The sequence below is a fragment of the Falco cherrug genome, chromosome Z, assembly GCF_023634085.1.
Source record: "Falco cherrug isolate bFalChe1 chromosome Z, bFalChe1.pri, whole genome shotgun sequence".
NCBI lineage: Eukaryota > Metazoa > Chordata > Aves > Falconiformes > Falconidae > Falco > Falco cherrug.
This window is the reverse complement of record NC_073720.1, coordinates 2,346,513-2,373,145: the sequence shown is the minus strand read 5'-3', so window position 1 is coordinate 2,373,145 and position 26,633 is coordinate 2,346,513. Positions and strand designations below refer to the sequence as shown.

The following is a 26,633-nucleotide window of genomic DNA, read 5'->3' as shown; positions in this document are numbered from 1 at the left end:
ACAATCTGCCTTTTTGCATGTTTTAAGTTTTCTTTGTGCTTGATCAAGGCATGCGCGTAGATTGTGTCCCGTGGCTCCACAAATCTGAGGAAAATCCCTACTCTGAAAGCCATGTTTTGTCTTTTAAATGGCTTTACGAATGTTGGATTTTACACAGAGCTTAAAGTTGGTCAGAAGTAGCTGTGACTGTGTTATCACCAGGAGAGGTAAAAGAGGCTGGAGAGTGGATAAAGCTGTTGCAGGCAAATTGGTCCAACCTGGTAAGGATTCCCACGTGAAAAACGTGAGTTCCAACTTCAGTGAAGACTGTGTGAGAAGTTACATCCTATACATGGGAGTAAACAGACCCTTTTGAGACAGCCACAGCACCTGTGAATGAAATTTTGGAGGTTGTGAGGTGGGCAGCTTCCTTGGCAGTACATACAGAAGGATGAGAGATGGAATGTGCTACCATTTTTAGCTGTTTGGTATGACAAAAGCAACAGCAATGGCCTGTTTGACAAAAACAAATCTCTGAAAGTTGCTGTTTAGAGCTTCTCCTCAGATCTACTTGGACTCGCCACAGTGTCTTCTGTGGTACCACATCCTTTAAAATCTTTGTTGCTAGTAAGTTTTTCTTAAAAATGACTGTAATTACAATTATTCGGGTGTTAATTGGAATTCTGTACAAAAAGGTGAAGTGATGCCTGAGGGCTAATGGGTTGCTACCATTATACTCCTAAGGAATAGTAAGAGATGTGTGAGCCTATAACAAGAAACTAGGCAAGTTTAATTAAGGCTTTCAAATGCCGATAGTGCCCATATAGATTTCATCCACTTCTTTAACAAGTTCACAAGGGGATGATTATCTGGAGGAGTCTTTAGTGCACCAGTTGTGAAAATGTTGCATTTTGGCAAAGATTTGTAAGTAAAAGGACTGCTGTCAAAACTTCCTTGGATTTGTCTGCAGTCCTTCTGGAGAGGTGACAGAACCTGGAAATTCTTCTAACTAGCCTTCAAATGGCCTTGAAATCTGGTTTTATGGAGCTGATGGAGATCCTTGAGGGTTACGGTGCATTATGGGGAAGAGGCCAAACGGCTGCCTGAATTCTTCATTAAAACACTGAAAAGGGATCAGCGTGTTGGATAAAGTTCAGTAGGGCATGATCGGGTGTCGAAAATGGCCATGCCTCGCCTGGGTGCCCAGCTGGCCTCTTCGCTCTTCGAACAATGCTTCTCTGAAGCGGCATCTCACAGACAATTTTGATCTCTCCAGCAGGCTGGAGGGCAAGAGCAGAGCTACCTGCCTCCCCGTGCACACCAGCCACTGCCACCGGCCGGGCCAGGCAGCAGCTGAAATAGTGCAAAACCATTCCTTCAGGCTTGCCTGTTTGGCTTTCAGCTGAGAGTAAACACATCCAGATAAAACCACAAAGCCAGGATGTGGGTCCCTGGAGCAGAGGGAGTGTGTTCCCCCTGCTTTCAGGAAATGCAGCCTCACAGATGGACCGTGTGGGCCACGGCACCGCTGTTTTAAACAGTAACCTGTTGTGCCTGGGGGGATTTCTTGGTTTCTTTCTTTCTGCCTTCTCCAAATCGGTACTTTCTCCTGTTCTCCCAGATTTAGTTCTGTGTTTTGAGGCTTTCTGATTCCTGCTTTCCAAGATGTCCTGCACGTCCTGCCGTGGTCTAGGAAAGGCCGTTGCGGTCGCAGGACGTAAGCGTGTGCCAGAGGTGGCAGGGTTTTTTCCCGAACTGGGATGCTTTCTGAACGTGTCACTGGTGAGTGATTAAATTACCCATTAAACACAGAACTGCTTGTCAGGCAGGATTACTAGCCGAGGTTTGGATTAGCCCAGCTTTATTTTTTAATGTACCATGGTGTGTAGTCACTTGCGGTCCCGCTGCATTCTGGCAGGATTTAGTCCCTCGGACAGAATATAATTAGCATTTGAAAGCCTATAGGTCTCTTGCTAGTTTTACTGCTATAAGTGGAATCCATTCTTATGTATAAATAAAGAGCAATTTGTTATCTCAGGACATTTTAGACCTCAAGGAAAATCTTTGACTGTATCACTCTGCTCATTACGACAGGTATTATAATAGATTCCCATGGAGAAAAAGGCTTGGGTGATAACATTCAAAGCAAACTGGTTGGAAAATCTACATGATTTATAAAATGCCTCTTGCTAAAGCACATGAGAAGTGTAATGAAAGCATAATAGTAATTATATGAAATCCATACAAGGGATTCATGCTGATACGGCATTTTGCAACAAAAATGAATTCATATGATGAAAGGAGAAATGAGACAAAGGAACATAGTTTTAAAAGACAGCATTGGGGGAACCTGGATGTTCTGGAGAGGCTGTTGTTGACTGAAATAAAAGGTCAATTCTTGTTTTTGTCTGGAGCTGGCAAACTGCTGAGCCAAGCTGTTAGAATTGTTCTGACTTCCTTTGGAGAGTCAGCTGTGAGCACGCAAAATCAAGCAAACTTTGCTAGGAATAGAACTGCTGCTTGACAGGAGAGAAGCAAAGCTGTGTTTGGGCAGATGGATGGAATTCAGATGCTCATCTATGCCGATGGTGTCATTCAGTTTTTGCCACTTGCAGTTTTGTAGTGACCTCAATAGCTGGTTTTTGGTGGTTTTTTTTTCTTTTTTTTTCTTTTTTTTTTTTTCTTTTCCTAACCTTTAGATGTAGCTGGGTGATTCGAAAATACGTCAGAGAGCCCAGAGCATTCAAACTATGGCTGAGGCAAATTCAAGTCCATCAGTATTTCCAAAAACTCTTGTATGTCAATTTTTTAATGAAATTTTGGTTGAAAAGGTATTATGTGGCTTATGCGTATCTCTTTTTTTCCGCAGTGTGCACTGAGTGACAAACTAATCGACTGGTATTTTTGCCTTGGTATTAATTCACACATACCTCTACTAGCTCTACTTTAGTTTTGCTCTAATGACAACAGCCTAAAAGTGTTATTTCATTTTATCAGAGCTGTTTTAACCCAGAAAATGGTGCAGCACACGTCAGCGAGCACTGAATTGCAGCTTCCCTTAATTATTCACAATACAGTATTTTAACTATTTAATGCTGTACCGTGACATCAAAAGATGCAAAGTAATTTAAAAACACATTATTTACACTTGTATACCTTCAGAATATAGGTGGGTATTTTTTCCAATACAAAATTTTCTATTTTGTCTTATGAGATTTTTTTTTTCTGTTGAAAAATGTGCCTTTTTTTTTTTTTTTTAAATCACTGTACTGCAAGGAAAAAAAAACCAAAACAACAGTTTCAGAAAAGAATTTTGGCTAAGACAATAACTTAGACCCAGCTGTTTTATAGGAATGCTGTGAAAGTCCCAATGAGACTTTATATAGTCCTGTGAAGAGCAATTCATCTCACTTTTAGCCAAGTTTTATGCTAGGTCAGGTGAACTGCCTTTAAGGACCTGTATCTGTGCCTTGGCATTGCAGAGGGCTAAGGCGCTGAGCTTGGGCTAAGATAACTAATTTTCATATGCCAGATTTAGGACAGACAGATCTCTTTGTTAAATTTCTGCAGCACACCTTGCTCTACTGTGCCTGTTCAACACACAGCATGAAAACAGGACAGAAATCAGTCTGGACCCGGTTACAGGCTCAAAAATTCTCATACCCCTGAGACTACTTGCATCAAAGGCTGGTGCCGGAGCCACATCCAGTAAAACCAGAAAATACATTTCTGTCTCATTCAGCGGTGTGGGAAATCCAGCCTTCCCTTTTGGGCATGTAGAGAGAGGGCAGGACATGGAATGAGGGAGTTTATCTTTTGTGTATTAGGTGTGGTGCTGGGATGAGTAGGTGTGTGGGGTTTGGCTGTCTCTTTCTGAAGTGCAGCAAGTATATGTTATTGCCATGTTGCTGTTTCATACGTTGGGAACCGGTGAATAAATAACTGCTGGCCAGCGAACGCTGCTCCCTGGCAGATACAGATTCCTGGCACTAAAGGATTAATGGCTTGAATAACTTTTTCAAATACCATTCTGCTGAGACAGCACGAATGTGGCTCATGGTCACTTTTTGTCATATTATGAGCCCTAAAAAGTTCAGTAAATGACACTGCTGAAATAGAAAAACCAGATTAGCAGTTCTATCTCACCACGGACCCTGCTGTGGGCTGCAGGGAAATGGTCCAGGCTCACTTATCTTCCCTAAGCCACAACCAGTGCAGACCTTGTGGTCAAAATACAGCCTCTAATTTATTTTTCTATCTTTAGTCCATATTTATTTGTGTGTAGTTGAATGTTTTCCTTCATTCTGATTTCATTATGGTAAAGTAATTGATACTGAGTGGAGTACATTGGGCATGACATGATTGCTGGTGCAGTGTGTGATAACGTGTGTCTGGGAGGGATGGTTTGTACGGCTGTAATAGCAGGCAGAGCTTTTCATCTCCGTGTCGGATTCAAATCCCTGACATGAAATGAATTAGGAGGATCAGCCTAGCCTGTATCCTAGTGGACTGATGCCCTTCACAAAGCACATTATTACTCTTGGTCCCAGTTTTCACCTTTGTTGTAAACAGCCCACAGTCCAAGAGCCTGAACAGACATGAAAACAGAAAATGAGTTTCCAGCTTTATCCCACAGGCTCTGGCTCAGGCCACTGGGGATCAAACAACATCAGGGAAAGAATACAGGAAAGCTTTGCTTGCTGCCATCCTAGGTGGAAACATGAAGAAGCCAAGGTCAAGGTTTAATTTTCCAGGAACTACTGATTCAGAAATTACAACCATTGAAATTAATAATGAATTGCACTTCTACGTAGTTCTGATTTAAAATTTCCCAGGGCCTCCACCTGGGAAGCCAGCAGCATCGTGACCTCATTTTTAATTTGCAATTGTAATTGCAATTGTACAATTTCCCATTCCCCTGAGGAAAAGCAAGGCAGAGATGAAATGAGATAATTGCTGCAAGGACGCGGCGCAGAGGTGGTTATATGCCCCCGTTGCTGAAGCCCTGGCCCAGCACTCTGGGCACTGGCTCATATATTGCAAGATGCTCGTAGACTCTCATGTCCCAGATCCTTTGTATTGTGCCAGAATCTTCTATTTCAAGCTTTTTGGAAGCAGACCTGTTGCTTGACATATATTTATATATGCCTGTTAGAATCACATTGCCAGTTACAACTGTTACACAAGTGCATTCAAGTACAGCTAATTGAAGAGCTGAGGGTTAAATTTCTCCAGCTTAAACTGAAGGTAAAACTTCTCAGGACATCAATGGAGCTGGGCCTTAATTACTAGCGCTCATTTCGGATAACGAAAGCCTGCTGTTTCTTCAGGACCATCTGCAGATTCATAATTTCCAAGCTATGAGTTTGCACTTCTCCATTTTCATAATTCAATGATCTGTTACAGCCCACAAGATTGAGATTTCTGGCTGTCTGCACTAGGCAAATCCAAAAGTTTCTGTGCAGATCTCTGAACGGACGTGGTTTTGTTCAGAGGGTTTACTCCAGCCCTTGCCAGTGTCCTGGGCTGCAGCACAGGCATGAAAAAGTGGGATTTGCATCACTGCGGTGGGAAGAGGCAGAGGTATTTGTGCTGCTCTGGTTATATAGGCTCTTGGACACTAAGTTAGCTCGCTCTGAAAACAAAAACTAACCGTAACTGACGTTCAAATTGTTATAAAGGATCCAGGTCCCAGTGGCCTGAATGTGGAAGTGGGATTCGGGCCGCTTATTTGCTATGTGACTTGGGCAGGTCACTTGCTTAATTTCCCTGTTCATTCCTTAATTCTCAGAAAAATTGAGAGATGCTATTTGGGAGGCTCTGTAAAATTTAAAGGTGAAAAGTAGTAGTGTTCGATGTGCCTGAAAATACAAATTATAATTGCAACATTACTATATAAACCAAATATTTAAACAAAATGTCTAGATATAGATATCAAACTCTGAAATATCTAAGTACATTTATTTTGAGCTTATATATATATAAACAAAAATGGGCAAAATTTTCTCTTTTGCCTTCATATCTAGAAAGCTCATTTTAGTGAGAACATGCTGTTAATTAAAATTAAGGGGCAGGGGGATCCCTCAATTTGGAGACAGCAGGTTTACCTCAATGGTAAGCCAATAACCAAAAGTGGGAGTTAATTGCATGATGGAACAAAGGTACCAAAATAACTTACATGCCAAAAAGAGGGGAAGGGAAGCAGAAAAGTGGAGAAAATGTACAGTAAAATAGGTGTTGACAAAAGAATCATAATTAAACAAATGACGACGATAGGGAAATATCTACAAAAAGGCAACAACATAGGTAACATGCTAATTCCAAAAGGGCTATAAGACACAAATTAATTTTTTCCAAGCAGCTGGTGTGATGAAAAATGTGTATTATTACACGTGTTTGGCAAAGGGAGACCTTGTGGGGAAAAAAGTCATTGAAGAATTATAATACGCCATTATTATGCCCTCGGAAGCATAATGGGGAGTGTGCTCCAAGGAGCAGTTTGGAAGCAGGGAAGAGGGTGTGAGTTATTTGCAAACGTGAGTCCAGGCCTGTGGACAGAGTGGTTGCCGCCAAGGGCAGTGTGATGCTGGGGTATTGGTGCCCTGCAAATTATGGGTTATGTAGGGACCTCCTGGAAACTGGCGGGTGGCTGGCCCGATCCCCTGCCCTCTGCCTAGCGTGTCTCCATAAACCCCCAAGGAAGGCATGCTCCAATTACCAGGGCAGTAGGTACAGTTAGAGGTAAATAACAAGCAGCATAGTAATAACAGTCCTGGGAAATAAATAAAATAAAACCTGCTTGTTGTCATAAGAATTGTAGGCTCCTGGGAATTAATATCTGTGGCTTGTGCTGTACAGAACCTATGCCTTTTTATCACTGTGCCCTAAGATGAAATATCTTTCCAACTTCCGCCCCCCCCCCCTTGCTCTTGGACTGCTTGTAATTATTGCAATTTGCATGTTGTATGATGTGGGACTGTACCTTTCCAGTGCCAGCATGTAGCATAGTGAGACAGGAGCTGTGAAGCCCAAGGGAAGTCTGGAGGACTCCTAGGAAGCACGTGCTGACCCTGAGACCTGCAATTGCTGTAGTGTCCAGTGAGTCAGACTCATTTTTGGTCAAACTTTCCTCTAGTTGGCAAGGATTCCTGCAGGGGCCAATACAGAAAGCTTCTGAAAAGCTGTTTCTAATTCCCACGTCGCCCATCTAATTCTTTTGTGCTCCTCCGGTTTCTGAGAGGGTCAGTCGTGCTGTGCCCTGACTCTTCATTGAATGCCCATGGAAACGGAGTTACCCCCGGAGGCACAGGTGCCAAAGGTTAAGAGCTGGAAAGGGGACATGGGTTTTAGCTCTACCTGTTCTTGTGTTCCTGAACACCATGTACATTCCTGTGCATGAGCATCGTGGTAGCTCTGTAACCCTGAAAAACTCCCAGTACTATTAACAAGAGCTATGTTGCACGTATTGTGTATTGTCCAGCCTGAGTTCCAGCTGAACCCCGAGAACTTTTACTATTACATGCAAAATAGCAACATTTTATTGATCTACCAGCTGTGGTTTCTAGGTCATCACTTCAAAAGCCCAGTGATTCAGTTGTCAGGGAAGGCTGGAGTCAGAGAGTCCCTGGGTGCAGTCCCAGGTGCTTCCTACCCAGGGAAGGGACTTGTCCATGGAAATGCAGGCCCTGTTCCGTGCATCAGGTTCACCCCAGAAGCCAGCACTGCTGTGGCCCTAACTCCCTATCCAGCAGTGATAAGTAAATGGTATCTTGGGATGAAATGTGTAGTGAGACTTCAAGTTTATTATCGTAACAACTTTTACTGGTATCTGGCACGTAACACAGATTCATGAAATTTTGGTTAAGTATGAGAAGCATTAACGCAGCTAATTGCCACTGCTGGGGTGTGTGTTTCAGAAGCCCTTATTCTACAACTGTCCTACGACTTTCACTATATATACACATGCACACATACTATTGCTGTGGTTTGTAAACTCTCTTCACGCCTGCTTTCAAACAACAACCTCTGGTCTAACTAAGGGGGAACATTTCATGATGTTCCAGGCATTGGCAGTGACATTAAATATTCTACAGCAGGAGAGAGAGAAATATAAAACCACCCTTAATAACACACTCCCTTAAAAAGCTGCACAATGAATGCAGACCACAAGGACTGCTCTGTTATGAAAAGTATTGTGCACCATTGTGTATAGATACAAACCATTTCAGAGAAGGAAGTGTGCCAAGTGAGCTCTAAGCCTGACATTTTAATAAGGGAAATATCTCATTTTAACTGTGTATAGATTATTTCCCCCTGAGGCTGATACTTATTTTTATTTTATTTTTTTTTTTCATATAAAGGAAACAGGAGAGCTATCAGCAGCTGCAACTAGTGTATAGGACATTTTAAGGCAAACTCCTACAGTACGCAGCAGAAAGACAGTATTTGCTTAACATGGTATTTAAAAATATGTACTTACTCATGCATTCTCTGATAAAGTCTACAAAGGCATAAACAAATACAGTGACAGAGTTCATAAGTGTAGGAGGCTGGTGTAAACTCATGCATATAGCTGAAAAAAGATGTACCTTTATAAGAAATGGCCAGACTGCACCGTGCATATTCCTGGTGGGAGCAGTGACTTGTTTCTGGCAGCACGGGCCAGATGGGCTTTGCTCCTTGTTCCGTGTAGTGGGCAGTGTCTCCCCACAGATGTTCTAGGGAAGGGACCATCCTGTGATGTACCTCAGGTCCCCCCCATCAGCCTCCTCTGCCAGGCTTCAGACTTCAGCTCAACCTATACTGCCCACCCTCAACCAACTCTCCTTCTCTTCCCACACCTGCTTCTTCCCATTTCTCTGATTTTCCCGTGTGTATGAAGACCGGAACTCTTAGCACGTCTTTCTGGTAGCATCTTCTCACTCCTGCGTACCATCACTCTAAGGACTGTTGTTTCCAGAGCCAGCACAATCATTTGTCTGCCCAGTCTTCAGTAAAATCAATTGTGTTTCTAAAGCTGTGAGGAAGTTGTACCCAAGTTTTCAGGGCCAGCTGAGTTACAAGTTATGCCTGCTCTTAACAGGACAGGATCACAGTGGATTATGGTTCTCCAGCTCCTTTCCACCTCATCGGTCAGGCAGGATTTGGATCACCTCTTCATTTGCTGCTGAGGAGCAGGAGACCCTTGGAGACAGCATGTCTACCTCCAGCAGTGGCCAGCGCCATTTGCTTCAAAGAATTGGCTATTTAACACAACTGCTACGTGCTATGTGGTAATTCGGTCTTTCCAGCGCCCTTCTTCAATACTTTAACATCCTGGTTGAAGACTTAAAGCAAAAAGTGGGAGGCCTGTAGGTGTTCTCCCCCCTCCCTTCTATCCCCCCGCATTCATTCCATATCTAGTCATGATCTCAGACTGAAAAGGGCTTTGTTGTGTATTATCTTGAATACTTCTGCTATACTTCTGCACCATCTTCAGCATCTTACCCAAAAGCTTCTTCTGTCTTCCTGCCTACTCTTCCAGTTTTCCTGTTACTTATTTTTTTCTGTCCAAACTCCATAACCAGATACGATAAAAAAGTAATGTTGGCAAAAAAAGACCCCAAAAAACATGTAGAAGTTTGTCTGTTGAATTAATTTTCAGTGCAAGCTCTGTCAAAAAAATGCATTGAGTGGTTTTTTTGGGGGTGTTGTTTTTTTGTTTTTTTGGGGTTTTTTTTGAGACAGAGAATGCCTTAAGGAGGCAATCGATGTTATATTCTATGTTTCCACTTTTGGTGGTTGTAGATTCTGTTTCAGTACACAGGTGTAGTACAAATGGAAATCCTGTATGTACACAGCTACTGATATTTATCCAGATTTGTGGAAGCTCAAATCTCTCTTAATCCACTGTTTCACTCTGCTCCTGAATGTCAGCTTTTGTTGCATACGTCCTTTTTGAGATACACAGAAAACAAAGCTCATCTTTAATACCAGTGTAAGAGATGGATTTTATGTTCTGTAGGTTTCAGTTGCTTACTCAGTTCTTAGGCTCAGATATTCAGTGGTAAGCTTTTTATTGTATGCCTTATATATGTTTATGTATTCCTTGAAAGCGTTACTGTTTTGTGATCTGGAAGATTTACAAAAGACTTTTATTTGACATATATCACACCGGGACATTTCTTGTTGCCCCTGGCATGCAGGACTGGTTTTGACTCGATTTGTATTGACTTGATTATTGGGCATTTGATAAACCTAATAAAGCACTTCCTAACATCTGTGGAGCATTAGGAGAAGTGAGTTAATTCCATCCTCACGAGATGATAAGACTTCTTTGTAGATTGATTCCCTAAAATCAGACGTCATGCTGGAAATAAGTGAAAGCTAATTAAAAACTACAATTCTCAAGCAGGGATTACAGAAACCATGGCCATTTAGCGTGAATGACAGTACGGTGAGACATTTCCCTAGTCGGTTTTCACAGCCAGACCTATAACTATGAGGCAGGGAGGATGATTTTGTTTTCTAAAGCAGAACATTCCCCTGTGCTGTACTCTGCTTGTCCTCTTGCTGGTTGTATTTCTGAAGCTATTATTGCATTTCTGTTATGTTCGTATGATAATTGGAATCCACATTAAAAAAAGTGGAGAGGAATGAGAAAACCTGGAATAGAACTTGACATGAATTGACATCTAGGAGCTATACTGATTTATATTCATTGAGAATTATAATCTAAATATGAAGAGAAAGGAGGTAACAACATGTATAACGTCAAATAGGTTGTTATATTTTCTTTGTCTTTTACTTCACATATCACTCCTGAAATCTGAAAGGCTCTTTTGCAGTCCTGGTCTTCTCTTCCTGCCTTAGATAGCAGAGACCTTGACGCTTCTGGTTTTGGGTGAATTGATAGGATCGATTTATAGAAATAAATAGAATCAATTAATAAAACAGAGAATAGTAGGTTTTGATGGACAATGTGTTTGTGTTTGGATGTTAGTTAATGAGTTTATGGGCATGTCTAATTGGGCTATTTTGACATCCATTTTATAGCACTGTTACGTATATGTTACGATACTGGGATGGTAAAACAGTGGTAGCACTGGGAACCCCCTCTGGTCTGCTTTGGTTCAAAGGCTCCATATGTACTGAGCGTGAGAGTGGCCATCCCAGTGAAGGACACATCACACACTTCATTCAGCAGCAATGCAATGTCTGGAATGCTGATTCTGAGAGATGTTGAGCAACTCCTGTCATTAAATTATCGTTAGAGCACTCAGTATTTCCCAGGAATGGCCCCTGGGGACCGAGAATAACAGTGAAGATTCACACCTCTATTTTAGGCAGCATTAGGCAACTAATTGAGTTGTGTTTGAACAAAGTCAGAAGCCTGATTTCCTTACGGAGCAAGTGGAGAAAAATTAGGTACCTCTATGGATGTGTCTGATTTAGAATGTCAAAATGTGCCTACAAGAAACATATCCTGTAGAAAAGGACTCTTGTCTGTAAAAGTCAGGCCGCCATTAGGGGTTGTTGGGTTTCAAGATCTGTTTCAAGTCTCAAAAAACTTCTCCTGAGTAACTTCCCAAAAGGCAAGGGAAAGAAGTTTTAGAAGCAGTATACAACATCCATGCCCTAACTCCCAGTGCAAGTGTAAGACACAGATACATCTTTATAAAACAAGTTTGAACTAAAATACAGGGAAAAAAAAGATCCACTTTAGGAAGAGAAGAGTTATTTAGCATGCTTTGAAGAACATGTGGCAGATTTCAGTCGCCACAGCTGCCTTGTAGACTGTCAGCTGTTGTATCAGGGGGAAAAGTGTGGACATCTCCTGCCAGTGTGGACTGACCAGCACTGGATAGTTACATGGAGAAACATGAAACCCATGGCAGCCTCTGCTAACTGAGATAGCTGCAGGTGCTGAATTTATTCCAGCGATGGGAAAGCGTAACTTTGAGTAAGTGGATTGTTAACAACCCATTCTTTGGCAGCCTAACAATAGTACAATGAGATTAAACAGATGTCATAATTTGTCTGCAAGTATCAGTTTACTTTCCAGTAAAAAATATGGTAGCTTTTCAAGCTGAAACATGGATTTTAAAACAACAAGAGGTCTGTAGGAAAAAGAGGTTTTGAAGTGGCAAATAACTATGGGCTAACATTTGGACTAGCATTAGGCAGTGTATTCTGTTCCTCATTGGGAGCCATGGCTCGGCTGGCGAGCTGAGCTGCTGTGGGCGATTTTTCCTTTTGTTGTAATTTTGTTTCATCTTGGGCACAGTCCTCCTAGTAAAGGACTTCACATTTGAACAAATTGCTTCTCAGCCTGAACAGTCCAACACAGAAAAGAAAAAAATGACCAGATGCTTGTCTCTTTCCCAGAGGGAAAAGCGCAGTGGTCTAACCGTCGAATTTGACATACCTAATCAGCAGTTCAAGCCCTGGCAGTCATTCAAAGGTAGATAATGCAGACTTGATATTTTGGCTGGGGACTAGATGGTGTAAAGAATTAGGCACAGGCAAAACAGTTTCTAAAGGGAGGTGACAGGAGATGAAAACAAAATTTGTTCAGTAGTGTAATTTGTTGTCAACATGACGGCCCTGAGTTCATGGGGTGCTGGGACAGGTGTCTTCCGAACCATGACATGAGAAAATCCAGACGAAGGCAGAAAAGAGGCTTAGCTCATGATGCTGGCAGAGGGCAATTTGCTCAGCAGTCGCCCAGCCCTGGTTTAACCCGGAGCAAAGGTTGTGCCTGCCCCAGCTGGGGCAGGCAACATTTGCATGAGGTATGTGAGAGGATCTCAGTTGCGTTGACAGTCTGTAGCCAGTGGCAAGGAGTTTTCCCAAAGAGAGCCAGAATTGTGCCCTGTAACCGTGCGGTCCCCTGCCCAAGGCATGGCTCTAGGCACTCCTTGCAGGCACCACCTCTGCCTGTGGGTAGCTAACACCCTGTTTGATCCCATAATTACATGTGATGTGTGCTGTCACTTCCCCTGCTGATTTCCACAGGGCCAGAGGCCAAAGAAACACAGCCAAGAGTCAAACTGGGCGCATGGCTTCACTTCCATTACTAACCATGTCTTGGGATGACTGGTAACGCTAACAAAGGATTCGAAGCTGTAGCTCCGGTAGAGGTTTAATCTCTTCTACAAGTTGGGTGGAAGAGGACTGCAGAATTGTGCGGTGTCGCTCACAAAGATTAGGTACTCTTAGATGGACAAGTGTGTCCAGAGGTGTCACAGTCACCTGCTGCCCCAAGCAAAGGGAGTGGAGGGCCACACCTATAGGAGTACTGGGTCTGTCACAATTTAGCGGGGAGGCGTTGCCAATTGTGCATTCAGCTGGATCTAATGGAAATCGTTTCCATCTCTGATTTATAAGAGTTGCAGGCAGTTCCTTACGACATTTCTGGTGTTTAAATTTAGAGGTCATAAATTATTTTCTTATTTAATATTAGCTATAAAATATCCATATTTTAATATATTAATGTAAAATTAGCTGTAATCCTCTGAGACCTGCTATTGACTGGAGTCTGATTTAGTAAAGCTTTTCAACTTTTGCTTCCTCTCACTTTTGTGACTAATCTGTTGACATCAGTGGGGCTTGTCTGGTTGTTCATGCACTTAAAATCAGACATGTCCCTGAGAACCTTTTGGCAATCTGTGAGTAACTTCTGTGCCCTGTTAGTACAAAAATGGCTTTGTCTGCAGACAGCGGGGTCATTTGAGCATGAGGGTCAACAGAAAGGATTAGGCTCTTCCAGAGCTGATCCTAAAGGAGGTGTGTAAGAGTGATGCATTGAAACTGTGGTTTTTCACTCCATTGGCTGTAATGAAGAACCTCAGATGATTAGGTCAGGTGGAGACTTCTCTATTTTGCATGCCGAAAATTTAAGGCAAAAGAACATTGCCAGGATTGTGCCAGTATGTGAGGAATCCAGCTTTTGCTGTCAGCACTGTCGCTTATCTCCCAGGACAGTTTAGGACAACGGATTAGTTCCTCCAGCACCTTCTCTGGGGAGCAGCAGCATGTGCGGAGGATGAAGATACAGTGATCAGAATTTGCTTTGAACTCTAAAAACTCAGAAGTTGAAACTGATAGAGGGGATGCATGGGTTCCTGAAGGGAAATCAGTGCTTGCAGGGGAAGGTACTTGTGCTGGGTAGGACTGGCTAGGGCTGCAGGAATCTGGGGGAGAGAGCTGGTAAGAGGAGGCAGCGTGGTTCAGAAGGCTTTGCTCCCTGGAGGGCAGAGTACAGAAAGGGAACCAGAAAATACACTGAGCTGGTTCCTGAAAGCTGTCATAAAATGAGCATGGTTTCCAAAATCATTAAAAATGAAGCAAATTCACTCTTCAACCTAACTCTTAGAGGCAGCTTCCCCATGTAAGCACGAGGATTTCTCAAAGGGTGTGCTCTGATTTCAGTGCACCACGGAGGCATGACAGTGTGTTGGGCACATGTAGACTTCAAGATAACCTTCAAAAAAATGCAAAGAGAGAAGCTGGGTGTTTTGCAGATGAGGCATGAATTGCTGAATTTTTGTAGCATGTGCTGGCACAAGGTACTCTGGTCTTTGCCTTCACTCCCTTGAGGGAAAACAAATCTTTCCAGGAGACTTCAAAACCGCTTTAGGAGAAGAAACATCTTGGCAATCCATCAGAGAACAGAATGCACTAGAGGCACCTGAACATCTGACGGTAAGTCACTGAGAATTTCACAGCTACATTTTACTCGGAAAGAAGGTCACTTTCATAAATTCATAAGGCTGAGCTGACTCCCACGTGCCTCGATGTCCAGAAAAGTCCATGGTTCATCCAGCTGGGACAGGACCAGTACCCACTTGCCTAAGAACAGAAAAGAAAAGTTGGCAGGTTTTATTTGTGATCCTCTAGAGAAATGCCAGTTGTACCTTCGTGTGATTTCCAGAGAAGAAACTTTTCTGAAGAAAATGCCCATCTGGAATTATAATGAAGATCAGTGAAAATGGAGGAGTGCTGACCTTGGGAAGAGCAGCGTGTGAGTGAAGTTTGCTGAGATATCTTGCACTGCTTATGCTTGATAACTTTGAGAGGATCTCGGCTGCTAAAGTCCAGGATCATCAAAGGAAGAATGACTGGCATGTTTAAAAGTTTGGATACTGCAGCAGACAAACCATTTAATCCTATTTGTTACAGCAGATTGACTGTCCTTTGTTCAAGTTATAAAGTTGTTGTGGGAGGAGAGGGGGAAAAAACTCATCTGTTTTGACAGAATAAGGGAGATAACAGGAAGGTCCGAAATACAGCTGAATCCTTATAATCTGAAAAGTGAACTCCAGGAGAAGTATGGCTGATGCTCACATATTTGTGGTAACCTCCCTGCCAGTCCTGACTGAACGTGCAGCGCTTGCAAAGCCTGTGTGGACACTCACTGAGAAGCTGCTTGGTGCGCAGGAGGATGTGAACCAATGCAAGGACTCGGCAGAAGAAAAACTCTTACTTTATCTCATCTGTCTAATAAGCTCATTAACTGTAAGCCATTTAGTTAATTTAAGATTCTTTGCGAGAGGGACTAAATTCTGCTCTGAGATGTGTTGCTGTACTTCTGGAGTAACGTCAGTGTAATTGTTGCGGCTACGTCATGCTTATGTTAGGAAAACTGTGAGCTAAACAAAAAGAACAAAGGAATTACCTATAACCCCCCAAAATAAATACAGACTCTGTAAGATGCGTTAGGTGGCACTTCATGAGGGAAAGATGCCACAGATACGGAAGAACATACACAGGATTTTTTGATCTTGAAAAGTGTTCCTGGGATCGATGGGAGCCCACCTCAGGGAGAAAGGCACCTTGAGGGTTGGTGGGAAGAAAAACAGGTAGGAAAGAAGAAAACTTCACTGCAGCTTAGTTTGACTTGCAGCAATTTTCTAATTATGTTTAAAAGGCACTTAAGTAAGTGTGATGAAATTATGTGTTCTGATCTACTGCATAGTTGGATGAATTCATAAGGGTGTATAAAATATTCCTTGTAACAAATGAAAGGGGAGTGGTAATTCTGGAGAACAAAATTACATGAGAAGGAGGTAATTGCACATAATCTTACGGTGGATAATAGTACCTTAAACATGGTTATTGGGATGTAAAAGTCGGTAAAAGAAATGTTAAAGTTTTTGAACAGGTCTCTTGAGGTAGAAGGAACCAGATCCTAGAAAAAGTGGTAATGTGTTCTGGAGCAAACTCTGCAGTTTTCTGCCTTGAATTATCTGTTCAACACTGCACGTCATGGGGGTAGAGAAGGAAAAGCCTGCTTGGTCATCCCGGGTAAGATGTGCAAAGGATATCATACATGATGGAAAGCATCGCTGCGGAGCTGAACTCCTAGGGCCCTGGGGCAGACTCCACAGTGCCAGTCAGAGCAGCGGATATGAGATTTTAATTTCGTGGACAGGAATGGAAATCACCTCCAGCCTAGTGAGTGCTTTTAACCCATCACCTTCAGGGTCACGCTCGCTCCTTTAAGTTCTAAGCCCATGAATCTCCAGGTTTTTTTCTGGCACAGTAGAAGGGATGTGCTTTGGCTGAGGAAGGCAGCAGGTTTTACTGCAGAAAATGTACGCGCAAAAAAGCCTGCTGGCAGTTAAGTCTTAAAAATAAATACAGGGTTGATTTTTAATGGCCATTGTAGGATCTACTACGGTTTTATGATCTGGATCTGACTTGAAGATCCTTCCCAGGGCTTGGCTCTGGGGCTGTAGGCAAAAGAGCAAGATTTTTCCATAGGCTAAGGGAAGAAGGCAGCTGAGTGACTTAGGTGGTTGTGGCCCATCTTGCCAAGTCAGGATGCAGTGGCTGATGGGGCAGTTGTTTGTCCTAAGACCCAGATGTGGCTTTATGGGTCCCTCTATCCCCTTATACTTCCCAAAAGGCCAGCAATGTTAATTCCACTGATGTGGACCTTGTTTGTTTTGAGGCACATGCCAGCCTTTTATTCCTCAGGATCTGCATTCAGATCGAAAGCAAAAAATTAGTTTAGTGGTGAAAACCTGCTCACCCGTTTGCAAAGCTCATAAACACCCAGTGCACAGTGCAGCACAGTTGGAGTCTGCTCAAGGCAAAAATAAGAGGGATCACATGTCAGAAGAAAGCACAGCGCTTGCCTATTTTCTGCCTGGTTCACATCAGTTCTGTTTGCCCGCCACTAACATTCACTCAGAAGTTGGGAAAATGTACACAATTGCCATATAACTCTGCTGGACAGCTTGAGAGAGAATGGCCGCTTCTAATACTCTATCTTTGCTCATTGTTTACTTTCATATACAGTTCAGCAAGACTTAATATGTTTTCGCTGCTGGAATACATGCAAAAGTTAAATAGAAACCCAAGATATGGAACTTGCAAACTGCAATGCAGAAACTCTCAGTGATACCTTGAAACAGCTGAGCTGCAACGGCATGATTGTACGAACAGTCCTGTTGGCTCTTCAGCTTTAGGCTGACCAATCCGAATTTTATGTTTCTTTAATAGATTAGAAAATATACTTGCTTCACATAACACATAAAGTCATGTGCTGGGTGATAGATTCCAGTCCAGCTTGTGGTATTCTTGATCATATAGACTCGTACCTGAAGATGTTCCCTGTGCTTTGAAGTAATTGTGCTGTTTATTAGGGAAAGGTCTGCTCCCCAAAGGACTGGCAGAATCTCAGAGAGAAACTCCTATCTCTGTGCAGCTACAAGTTGTAAGTAAGATTATCACCATGTGTTGCTGTGTGTGTTCAAATAGGAAGAGTCTTGGCCACTTACTGGCAGAAGTCTTGGTTCTGTTTAAAACAGAAGCTTGCATTTGCTCAGCTTGCTATTTCCTTGGAGCCAAATCCATATTTAGAGTTAAGGCTGTTTTGTATTTGTAAAATTAGGCTTTGCAGGATGAAAAGTGTTTCTGCTACGTGAGCAGACACTCAAGGAAAGGCTCATTTTGGAAGGGCGGTTTTTAGAAACTGGTTGTGAAGAGCCACTGAGAACGTTGTTGTGTAGCACTGCAGAATTACAGAATTGCATGTTGGAACATGCCAGTAAAGTGGAAGGGAGAAACCCCACCCCCAACTACAAATGCCTGCTACCTGTAGTCCTTTCGCTTTCAATAAGGGCCACTGTCTTTTAACCTTCATGATAATGGACCACGTGCAACTTACCATGCAGTTATCTCAACGTTGTGGAGGACTTACTGAGAATAGAAGATGGAACAATGTTGTTCAGAGAAGATCCCTTTGTGCATCTGTGGGAGTTCAGAGCATGGTGGTGTCTGACAACCAGGAGGAAAGCTGGCATTGCAAGAGCTGCATTGAACACGCAGGCAGTAGTAGTGAAAACAGAGATAAGGCAGGTCACAGAGGAAGTGAGAAAAAAGACCAAAATAATGAGCAAAGCCAGAGAACAGCAGAGTCAAGGTGCAGACAAACAGCAACAAGTGCCAGAAATATGGTCTTTGCAGAAGGGGGATACCTCATAAAACCAGAGCAGAGGAGTTGGTGTGTGAAAGCTCCTGGAACGGCAACGGAAGCACCCTCAAGAGCAAGGGATGGTGATGGTGTGGAGCATGGGCAGTCTGTTGTGAGGAATAGGGTGGTACGGTGCCTAACCTAGGGCCCTTGCCCTGAAGTCTGGGCTGGGTAATTTCTAGAGAGACACACACGCCCACCCACCCACCCACCCATGCAAAAGTCTATAGGCAGGTAATGAAGGTGTTTGCACAAGACTTGTGCCTGACCAGTGGAATTAACGTAGTCAACTAGCTGTCTGAGCTCCTCAGCTTTCATTTCCTACCCAGTGTGTGCTTTTTCCAGCAGCCAGAAGGTTACTGAAATGTGTGTGGTAGCTCAGTATGTTCCACTTGCAAGAAAAGCGGGTGGAGAACGGCCAAGTAAGCTGCACAAGGTTGGGGTTCCTCAGCTGCTGGCAATGCTTTTGCTGCTGTGGAGACCACGGTTTGACCTAAGGCATGACACGCTCTAATTAAGACAAAGCAACAATTGCAGGCTGAGCATATTGGTTTGCTGGTGATTTTAAATTATTCTTGCATAAAGTCATGTGGAATTGGAAAGGCAGAACCCCAGAAGAAACACAGCCGAGCTGCAGACCTCTGTCTGAGATTTGAATCCTGTTTCCCCCGAGGTATACTTTATGTAAATACTCGAGCTGTTGATTCTCAGTCATCCAAAATTCGGGCTCAAGGGAAGACACAGGCAGTGCCACCACCATGGCTGCAAGCTCTTTCTCTGCAGGAGGAGGCTGCCTGGCTATGGCCCCGGGTGAGGAGTACTCTTCCATCCCACCTTCACATGCAAGTACATCCCACGATGCCAGTGCCGCATCCTGCTCTCATCCCTGAGAGCCAGTGCCTGGGGCTGCACGGGGGCTCAGCACCCAACTCCCGAGCGTTCAGCACTTGTGAACTGTGACAGGTTCTCCTAAAACAGCCTGGGTGCTCCTGAACGGCCCCCTTGGATCCAGCTCGCTCCCTGCCTGATTGCGACTGGAAGTGCTCAATCCTTTCTGCTTAACGCTTCACCCCCAATTACAGAATTTCTGGGTTACATCATGTATATTGGGGGCTGCATTTGGGCTGCCACCCCCCCACGAAGGTTTAATACAGCCCATTTGGTGGCTCTGGACATCCAATGGTGGCATCCAGAGCCTGGGTGGACATTGGATGGTGGCATCCAGAGCCTGGGTGTATCTGTCTTGGGAAGCGTTGGTGCCGATCCTGGGCTGCAGGATCTCCTGCGGGCTGGCTCCTGTGGTCTGTGCCTCCTGGCTGTGCCCTCTGATTCTCTCCTAATTTTTTTTCTCAAGTGCCTGATGTTTGGGAGAGGCTTCCTCCTTCCAAACCCTCGGGCCTGGGAGACCTGCGTGGGCCCCTTTGACCCGGGGGTGCGGAGCCTCGGCCAGACCCCAGCTGCGCTGCCGCAGGGTGCCCGGGGGTCCCGCGGAGGGGGCGGGCGCAGCGCACGGGAACAAAGCGCGGCGGGCCGGGCCGGGCCCGGCCCGCGTTGCCCGCAGCAGCCGCCTGCCCCCCGCCCGCCCGCCGCCTTGCCCCGATGCGTCCTCCAGAGGGCGCCAGCGCTCCCCGGCGCGCTGCGGCGGCCGCTGCCCAGCGCCGCCCGGCCCGGCCCGGCCTCCCGCCACCCGGCCCGGCGCGGCCCGGCCCGGCCCAGCCCCCTCCCGCCCCCGCTCGGCGGCCCCCGCCCCCGCGGCCGCACGTCGGGGCTGCAGGCGGCGGGGCGCAGCGCGCGTACCGAGTGAGCGCCGCAGCCCTTCCTCCGGCGGCTGCTTGCGGCGCTGCCCCGCGCCGCCGGGCTGCACCGCTCCGCCTCCCCCCTCCCCCTCCGACTATTTATTTTGGTCAAATCGGTTTGATTTTTTGGACTCGGCACATGGAGCCGCCGCGACTCTTTTGATGCACGCCGGACGGCTTTTTTTTTTTTTTTTTTTTTTTTTTTTTCCTTTGGAGGGGGCAGGATTTTTCTCTGTCTGCTTTTCCACCGGTGGGAGGACCTTTCCCCATCCTTCCCCGTCTCCTTGAGTTAGTTCCCTGCACGCTCGGGAGCCTCGGAGCCTCCTGGCCTGAATGCAACTTTTTTGCCTCCCCTTTTGCTGATCCCTGTCAGTAGGGACCGACAGGGAAAAAACAACAACAAAAAAACCCAACCAAACAAACAACAAAAAAACCCCAACCACAAACCATCAACCCAACCCCGGCGAGGAGGAGGCAGAAGGGGCTGTGCGTGCATGTGTTGTGGTTGCTGCTGGTGCTTAGGACCCGAATTTGTAGGTGTGCGTTGAAATATGGAGAATAGTCTTGGATGTGTTTGGGTACCAAAGCTGGTTTTTCTCCTCTTCGGGTTTACGCTGGCGAACCTGCATCCTCGAGTCTCCGGTAAGTCAGCGCTGCCTTATTTTCTCGTTGCACCCCGGGGCGAGGGGGATTTTTTCCCCGCATCCCGAAGGAATGTGCCCCTTTCCCTTCTGCTAATGGACTTTTCTCCCCCTCTGCAAACGCGGTTTGGTTTTTCGGGGGGGTTTGTTGTTGTTGTTGCTGCTGCTCACCGGAGTGAGCTTGTACATCACTTCCCACGGATGGGAAGGGGGAACCAGGGTTAGAAGCGCCTTGGAGAGAAAGGGCAGCACTGGGAAGAAGGAAATCCACGAAAATGAAAAGAAAAATGTGGCAGGAGGTGGCATAGTAGGGGTGTAAGTGTGTGCCGAGGCGGTGGTGGGGTTAGTTCCCGTTCTCTTTTTGCACCTGATCCCTCTTGGATCTCTTCGCCTGTAGCTGGTGGGGTCTGTGGGCTGAAACCGAGGGAAGGGTTTTGCCTTTGCTGGGCAGAGGAATAAAAGCAGCAGCTGAGTTAGCAAGGCAGAAAACGCAGTTATCTGCAAAGCATCTCCCAACTCTATTAGGCTGCGATTCTTCGGGGCTGCCCCTCTCTCGCTTGGCAGGCACATTTCTAATTAAAAATGGCAAAACCAGTTGGGTGTAGAAGCAGGGTCGCGCAGGATCGGAGGGGACCGCTACGGTGATGCTCTAGGGGGCTACATGTGCGGGGGTGGGGGGGTGGGGGTAGAGAAGGGATCAGCAGCACACAGCTCTCTTGTTCCAGTAAGAATGAAAAGAGAAATTGGGAGCATGAGCGAAGAAGTGTTAGGAACTAAGAAAGTGCAGCTTGGATATGCAGGCGGCTCGGGGCATGAGTGCATGGGGAAGGGGGATGCATGCAAGGAAATCCTGTTCTCCAGTGCTCGTTTGATTTTCTCCAAAAGCAAAGGAGGAAACACTTCAGTAGGACAAACCTGGGGAAGGGGGAGCCTGGAATATACAAAAAAAGGGATCCGAGCACACGTCTGTGCACGCTGCTTTTGCAGCGGTGGCGGAGGAACAATGGGAACCAACTCCCCACAGCACACACACCAGCACTAAAGCAGATTTTTGTGATGGGGAAAAGCGCTGCATATGAAGCGTTTTGCAAGACCGATCCTCACTGTCTGCTGGCAAAGCTCAGGTTATCAGCTGTATGCAAATGGCAGTCACCCATGGAGGGGGCGCTTCCTTGACACACAAATGGGTGCGTGTTTTGATTGTCCTGGGTTTGGGGAGTTAGCAAGTGAACTGGGAGACGCTTCTCTGCCAGACCTGGAGGTTTATTTCACATGTGTGCTTATGTGCATCTGTGCACGCGTGTCCCCATCATTGTCCTCTGCAATTACTTCTGTGGAAGGTGGGACCTGGGCAGTGAGAGCAGGGTAATGAATAGGGGTGTCTTTTGCCCAGCGTTAAAGCAGGGAGATGGGAGACATGGCAGTGATCCTCCTTCAAGAAAGATGATTGACTTGCAGGCTCCTTTGCTGCCAAAGGAGGGGATGAAGTGAGGAGCAAAGGAGGCCATGTGCTGTGTCAGGGGCCAGGCACGCTGCAAGCCCTTTGCTCTCCCGACGTGGTGTGGGCATCGGTATTGTTTTGTGATCCTTGGAAGAAACAGCCTGTTTTCCAGCGGCACGTCTTGGTTGTGTGTTTCAGACCCCATACACAGGTGTTTATCGTGCTGATTTTGAAGGCGGCGTCTTTGTGTTGCACCCAATTCCTCGCGCTGCGCTTCACAAGCTGCAAACGGGCAAAGTTGTCCCAGCATCGCAGCCCCGGGGGCCGTCGTGAGTTTGTGCTTTCCTGAGCATTCTTGTCGCTATCCCAAGTCAACCGACAGCACTGAAGAAAGCAGATCCTGCCCTTCTCCAGCAAGGCTGCGGCCTCTGCTTGCACGCCCTGGCGTTCACAGCCCGCTGTGGGCAGGAGGTGCAGGCAGCGCGCTGTGCCTGGCATGGTCCCTACACAGCAGGGCACAGGCAGGCAGCGAGCGCCGCTAACAAAGGGCTCCTGGAGATGCTGCACAATGGGGCTGGCTCCTCTCTTGCTCCCTGCCCAAAGCCCGGAGCCGCCGTGGGCACACAGGGATGGGTTCGAAACTTTGGTACCGAAGGGCAGCGGGTGCGTCGGTGTGCGGGCAGGGACACGCCGCTTGTGCGCTGGAGTCAAGTCCTGTGTCTGTCGTTGGCTATTGTGCACCAGGGGTGAAACATTTTGGGGAATGAGACAAAAAGTGAAGCACACCATCGGACTTTTCCTGGTTAAAAACATGGCCAGAAGAACCACAGAATGGCAGTGTTTGCCATTTTGGAAAGAGACAGTGGAAAATGTGTTCCTGATAAAGACAGATGTAAATTATGTGGTGTTTGATCATTATGGTGCTGTGTGCTTTGTTCTGTGCATGCATTAAGGTAACCACAGAATACTTTCACTTTTTTTTTTTTTAAATCTGTAGGTGGGAATTTAACTCAATCTCAAAGGGTTTTTGTGAATGGCTTCTTGTGTTTGGTGTCTTTAACTCCCACTAGATCTTGGTGAGAAATTTAGTGTTAGTGCAGCATGTCAGAGCCCAGCGATGTCTGGGTACTATGGCAATCACTTCTGTGAGTGGTGCAGTATAAATCACCAGTGACCTGTCACAGCATCCATTTCACATGCGCTGCAGTTGCCCTCTGTTACGAGGCATTTGAGCCACGACATGTATTCTAGGAGCGGGGTAACCTCGGTGCGCTCACCAGAGTATTTTTAAAAATCGAAATGAGTTTAGTTGAGGATGAGCAATTTACATTTGAGTAGTTGTCTTCTTCCTATCGTCTGTTGAATATTTTTTGTATTCCACACTTCCTGTTTTATGACTTTTTGTCCTCACTTCTCCCTTCTCCACATGCATATGGATACAGGACCAGTGCAGACTTCAAATACAGAGTCAGGAATGTTTCTTTTCAATGAGATTATGCCAAATGCAATCCTCTCCAGATTTCACACTTGGTTCATTTATCCTTGACTGCTACTCCCTTGTCCTTGCCAATACAAAACTGAGCGTGAAAGATCTGTTCCAGGGCCCAAGGCATGGCAGCACCATCAAAATATTCTCCTTGTAGTTCCCTGTTTGTCTGAACCCATCCATCTTTGATTGTCTGTTTTATGCTGGGACCATAACGTCTTTGGGGCAGGACTGTAAGGGCTTTGCTGTGCAGATTCACAGCAGGAGCGTGGGCTGCAGTGAGGGCTTCCAGGAGCAAAATGATTAATAAATACATTGAGAAGAAAACCTGTGGGACTGCTTGTTCCAGATGCAGCTTGCAGTCCAGGCGAGTTTTTCACATCATCCAACCGAGCTGAAGTTCAGAGCCCAGTGCACTGATCTTGCTGTTTGTATTTCCCAGGGGCAGCCTGGGTGGAGATGGAGAAGTGCGTGCTGCCTTCTCTGAACCCACCTGGGCTTTCACTCCACTGCCAAGGAAGCAGAAAGCTGAGTTTTGCATCCCTGTCTCACATTTTGACTGGCAAAAGCCTGGATGCTGTATGTGGGCTGCTATTTCCCAGTAGCGTGTTAACACCATCCTGCAATAATCTGGGTTCTGCCTGAGCTTGGTCCCTGAAGCGTGTGTTGCATATGATGCCTGGGTTGGCCTCTGCTAATGGGAGACTGCTGTCAATCCAGTGGCATGACAGCTAAAATAGCTCTTTCAGAGTCATTCATCAGATGCTCAGCACACGGATTTTTCCACCAGATGTCCTTTAGAGGGCTAATACTGGTTTTTTAAACGTTATTTTTATGAGATAAAATAATGCCATTAAACCGAGCGTTTGCTCTGCGCCTGCTTGCATGGCATATCCAGCTGCAAGGGTGAACTCTGCAATGAATTTGCACCTCCCTTCTGGAGGAGGTGGAAAAAGTTGTTGTAGAGACTTCAGCAAATGTGCTAATGTGAGGAAGCTGTGAAAGACGTTTGCCCTTTCCTGGTATTTTAACATCTTCCCGGACTCAAGCTTGCCAGATCCCCTCTGTGCTAGCCTACAGGAAGGGTTAGCCATGTCGCTGTGTGGGATGTAGGGACACTCGGACCCAAAGGCTACACAGGAGCCAACAGGTGGGTTCTCGCCACAGTTTTGATGTTGCAAACCCCTTGATGGGTGCGATTTAGGAAAGTTAGTCACTTCATGTGTTGAATAAAGTTGTGAAAGAAGCCGACCCTCAAAAGAGGGGGAACCACACTTTCGCTTGCCTGATTTTCCCTTCTGCTGAAATGCAGATCTGTAACAGCGCGAGTCAGTACAGCCAGTCTCTTTGTTGTAATACAAATAGATGGAAATTTCTTAAAATGTTGGCCTTGCTGGAATAAAAAGTATACTGACAAATTCCACTGAAGCTTTCATGATTAATTAACTAAAGGCAAAAAAATTCACTTGCTCTGTTAAAATTATCCCTTGGGTGAAACATTGACCTAAATTTTTTATTTCCATTGGAATCCAAAGTAAACACTCTAGCCCTGTCCTCCTTTCCCTTGCATCCCTCTTACCGCAGCCGTGGTGCCCCGGGCTGGATGGGGGTGCTCCTGCCCAGGAGCAAGAGCATCAGCTGGGGAGGTAGCACCCAAGTCTGCAGGGTGTAGAGTGGTCCCCATTCCTCGGAAGACATCCGCCACCCTGGGCTCTTTGCTATTCCCCACGTCTCTGAACACCCGGACTTTTAATTTGCCCGAGTGAATTCCTTTCTCCATGCTGGCCTGAAAATTCATCTGCTGAAAAATAGGTGCCGCAAGGTTCCTCATTGGAAGGGTGGGTTGTGCTGCAGGCAGAGCTGAGCTCGGGTGGTTTGCAGGGAACTGGCTTCGGTATCTGTATTTCTGATGCTCAATTTAAAGAATTTCTTCAGTAGTTGTTGTGGGAATGGCATGCATCGTTACTGGGTCTGATCCCTGGGAAATAACTCTACTTAATGCGCCCATTACCTGTCACCTCCTCCACATCCCCTTCTGTAAACTCCACTGTCTGGTTGACCACTTCTGATGTTGAAAAGGAACTGTGGTCTCCTCTGCAAGACAAAGGATTCTTAATGCTTGGCAGTCTTTTTTTTTTAAAGAGGGGTGGAGATCCTCGGGCATTTGAGATTTGCTCCTTTGCTTCTTTTGAACAGCCTTCTGTAAGGAAAACTATCAAAATGTGGAAAGCAGATGACTGAAAGTGAAGTGTATCTCCTGACTGCTGACAATAAATTCACTGCTAAAAGAGAGTATATTATTCCTGAAAGATAACACATCAGATAATTGTAAACCTAGTGGAATTGTTTCTTTCTGACAACAGTTTCTCAATTTCAGCTTTGATGTGAAAGGCTACAGCTAAATTGGGCTAATGACAGAACATCTCGCTCAAGAGTTTGGAGATGTCTGCACTATAAAGGAAACCGAATTCTCAGAGAGGCACGATAAATGCACAGTTAATGTCTCAATTTCTGTCTTGGTTGATGGCAGTTTTTGTCGATAGTAATGCCGATATGTGCTGTAATTTTATGAATGCTCTGAAGTATTCAGCATATATTGAAAACTGCTCTAAATTGGTGCCCAAAGTTTCAGCAAAGTATTGGTTGTCACACAGAGAGGCTGAAGGAACAGTACCTTCTTGGAAATGGCATCACTGGTTGAAAACTGAGTATCTTCTTGCCCTGCAAAGTAGTTTAAAGCAGGGAGATGACTGATGTTTTGATGATTTTGTTTACTTTTCTGATGCTTTACGAACAATCAGATTCACTGGATTGATCATGGGTGCCC

General features: G+C 45.4%; 1 protein-coding gene across 1 annotated transcript in view; it reads left to right on the top strand.

Moving 5' to 3' along the window:
• The first annotated feature begins 20,482 nt into the window (after positions 1–20,482).
• The window catches only part of DCC (DCC netrin 1 receptor), a 556,872-nt gene continuing 550,721 nt past the window's right edge, over positions 20,483–26,633 (top strand). Inside the window, exon 1 of the mRNA XM_055699136.1 lies at positions 20,483–20,880. Within this exon, the coding sequence (XP_055555111.1) occupies positions 20,790–20,880 (91 nt within the window). The 5' untranslated portion in view covers positions 20,483–20,789. The remainder of the gene's footprint in view (positions 20,881–26,633) is intronic.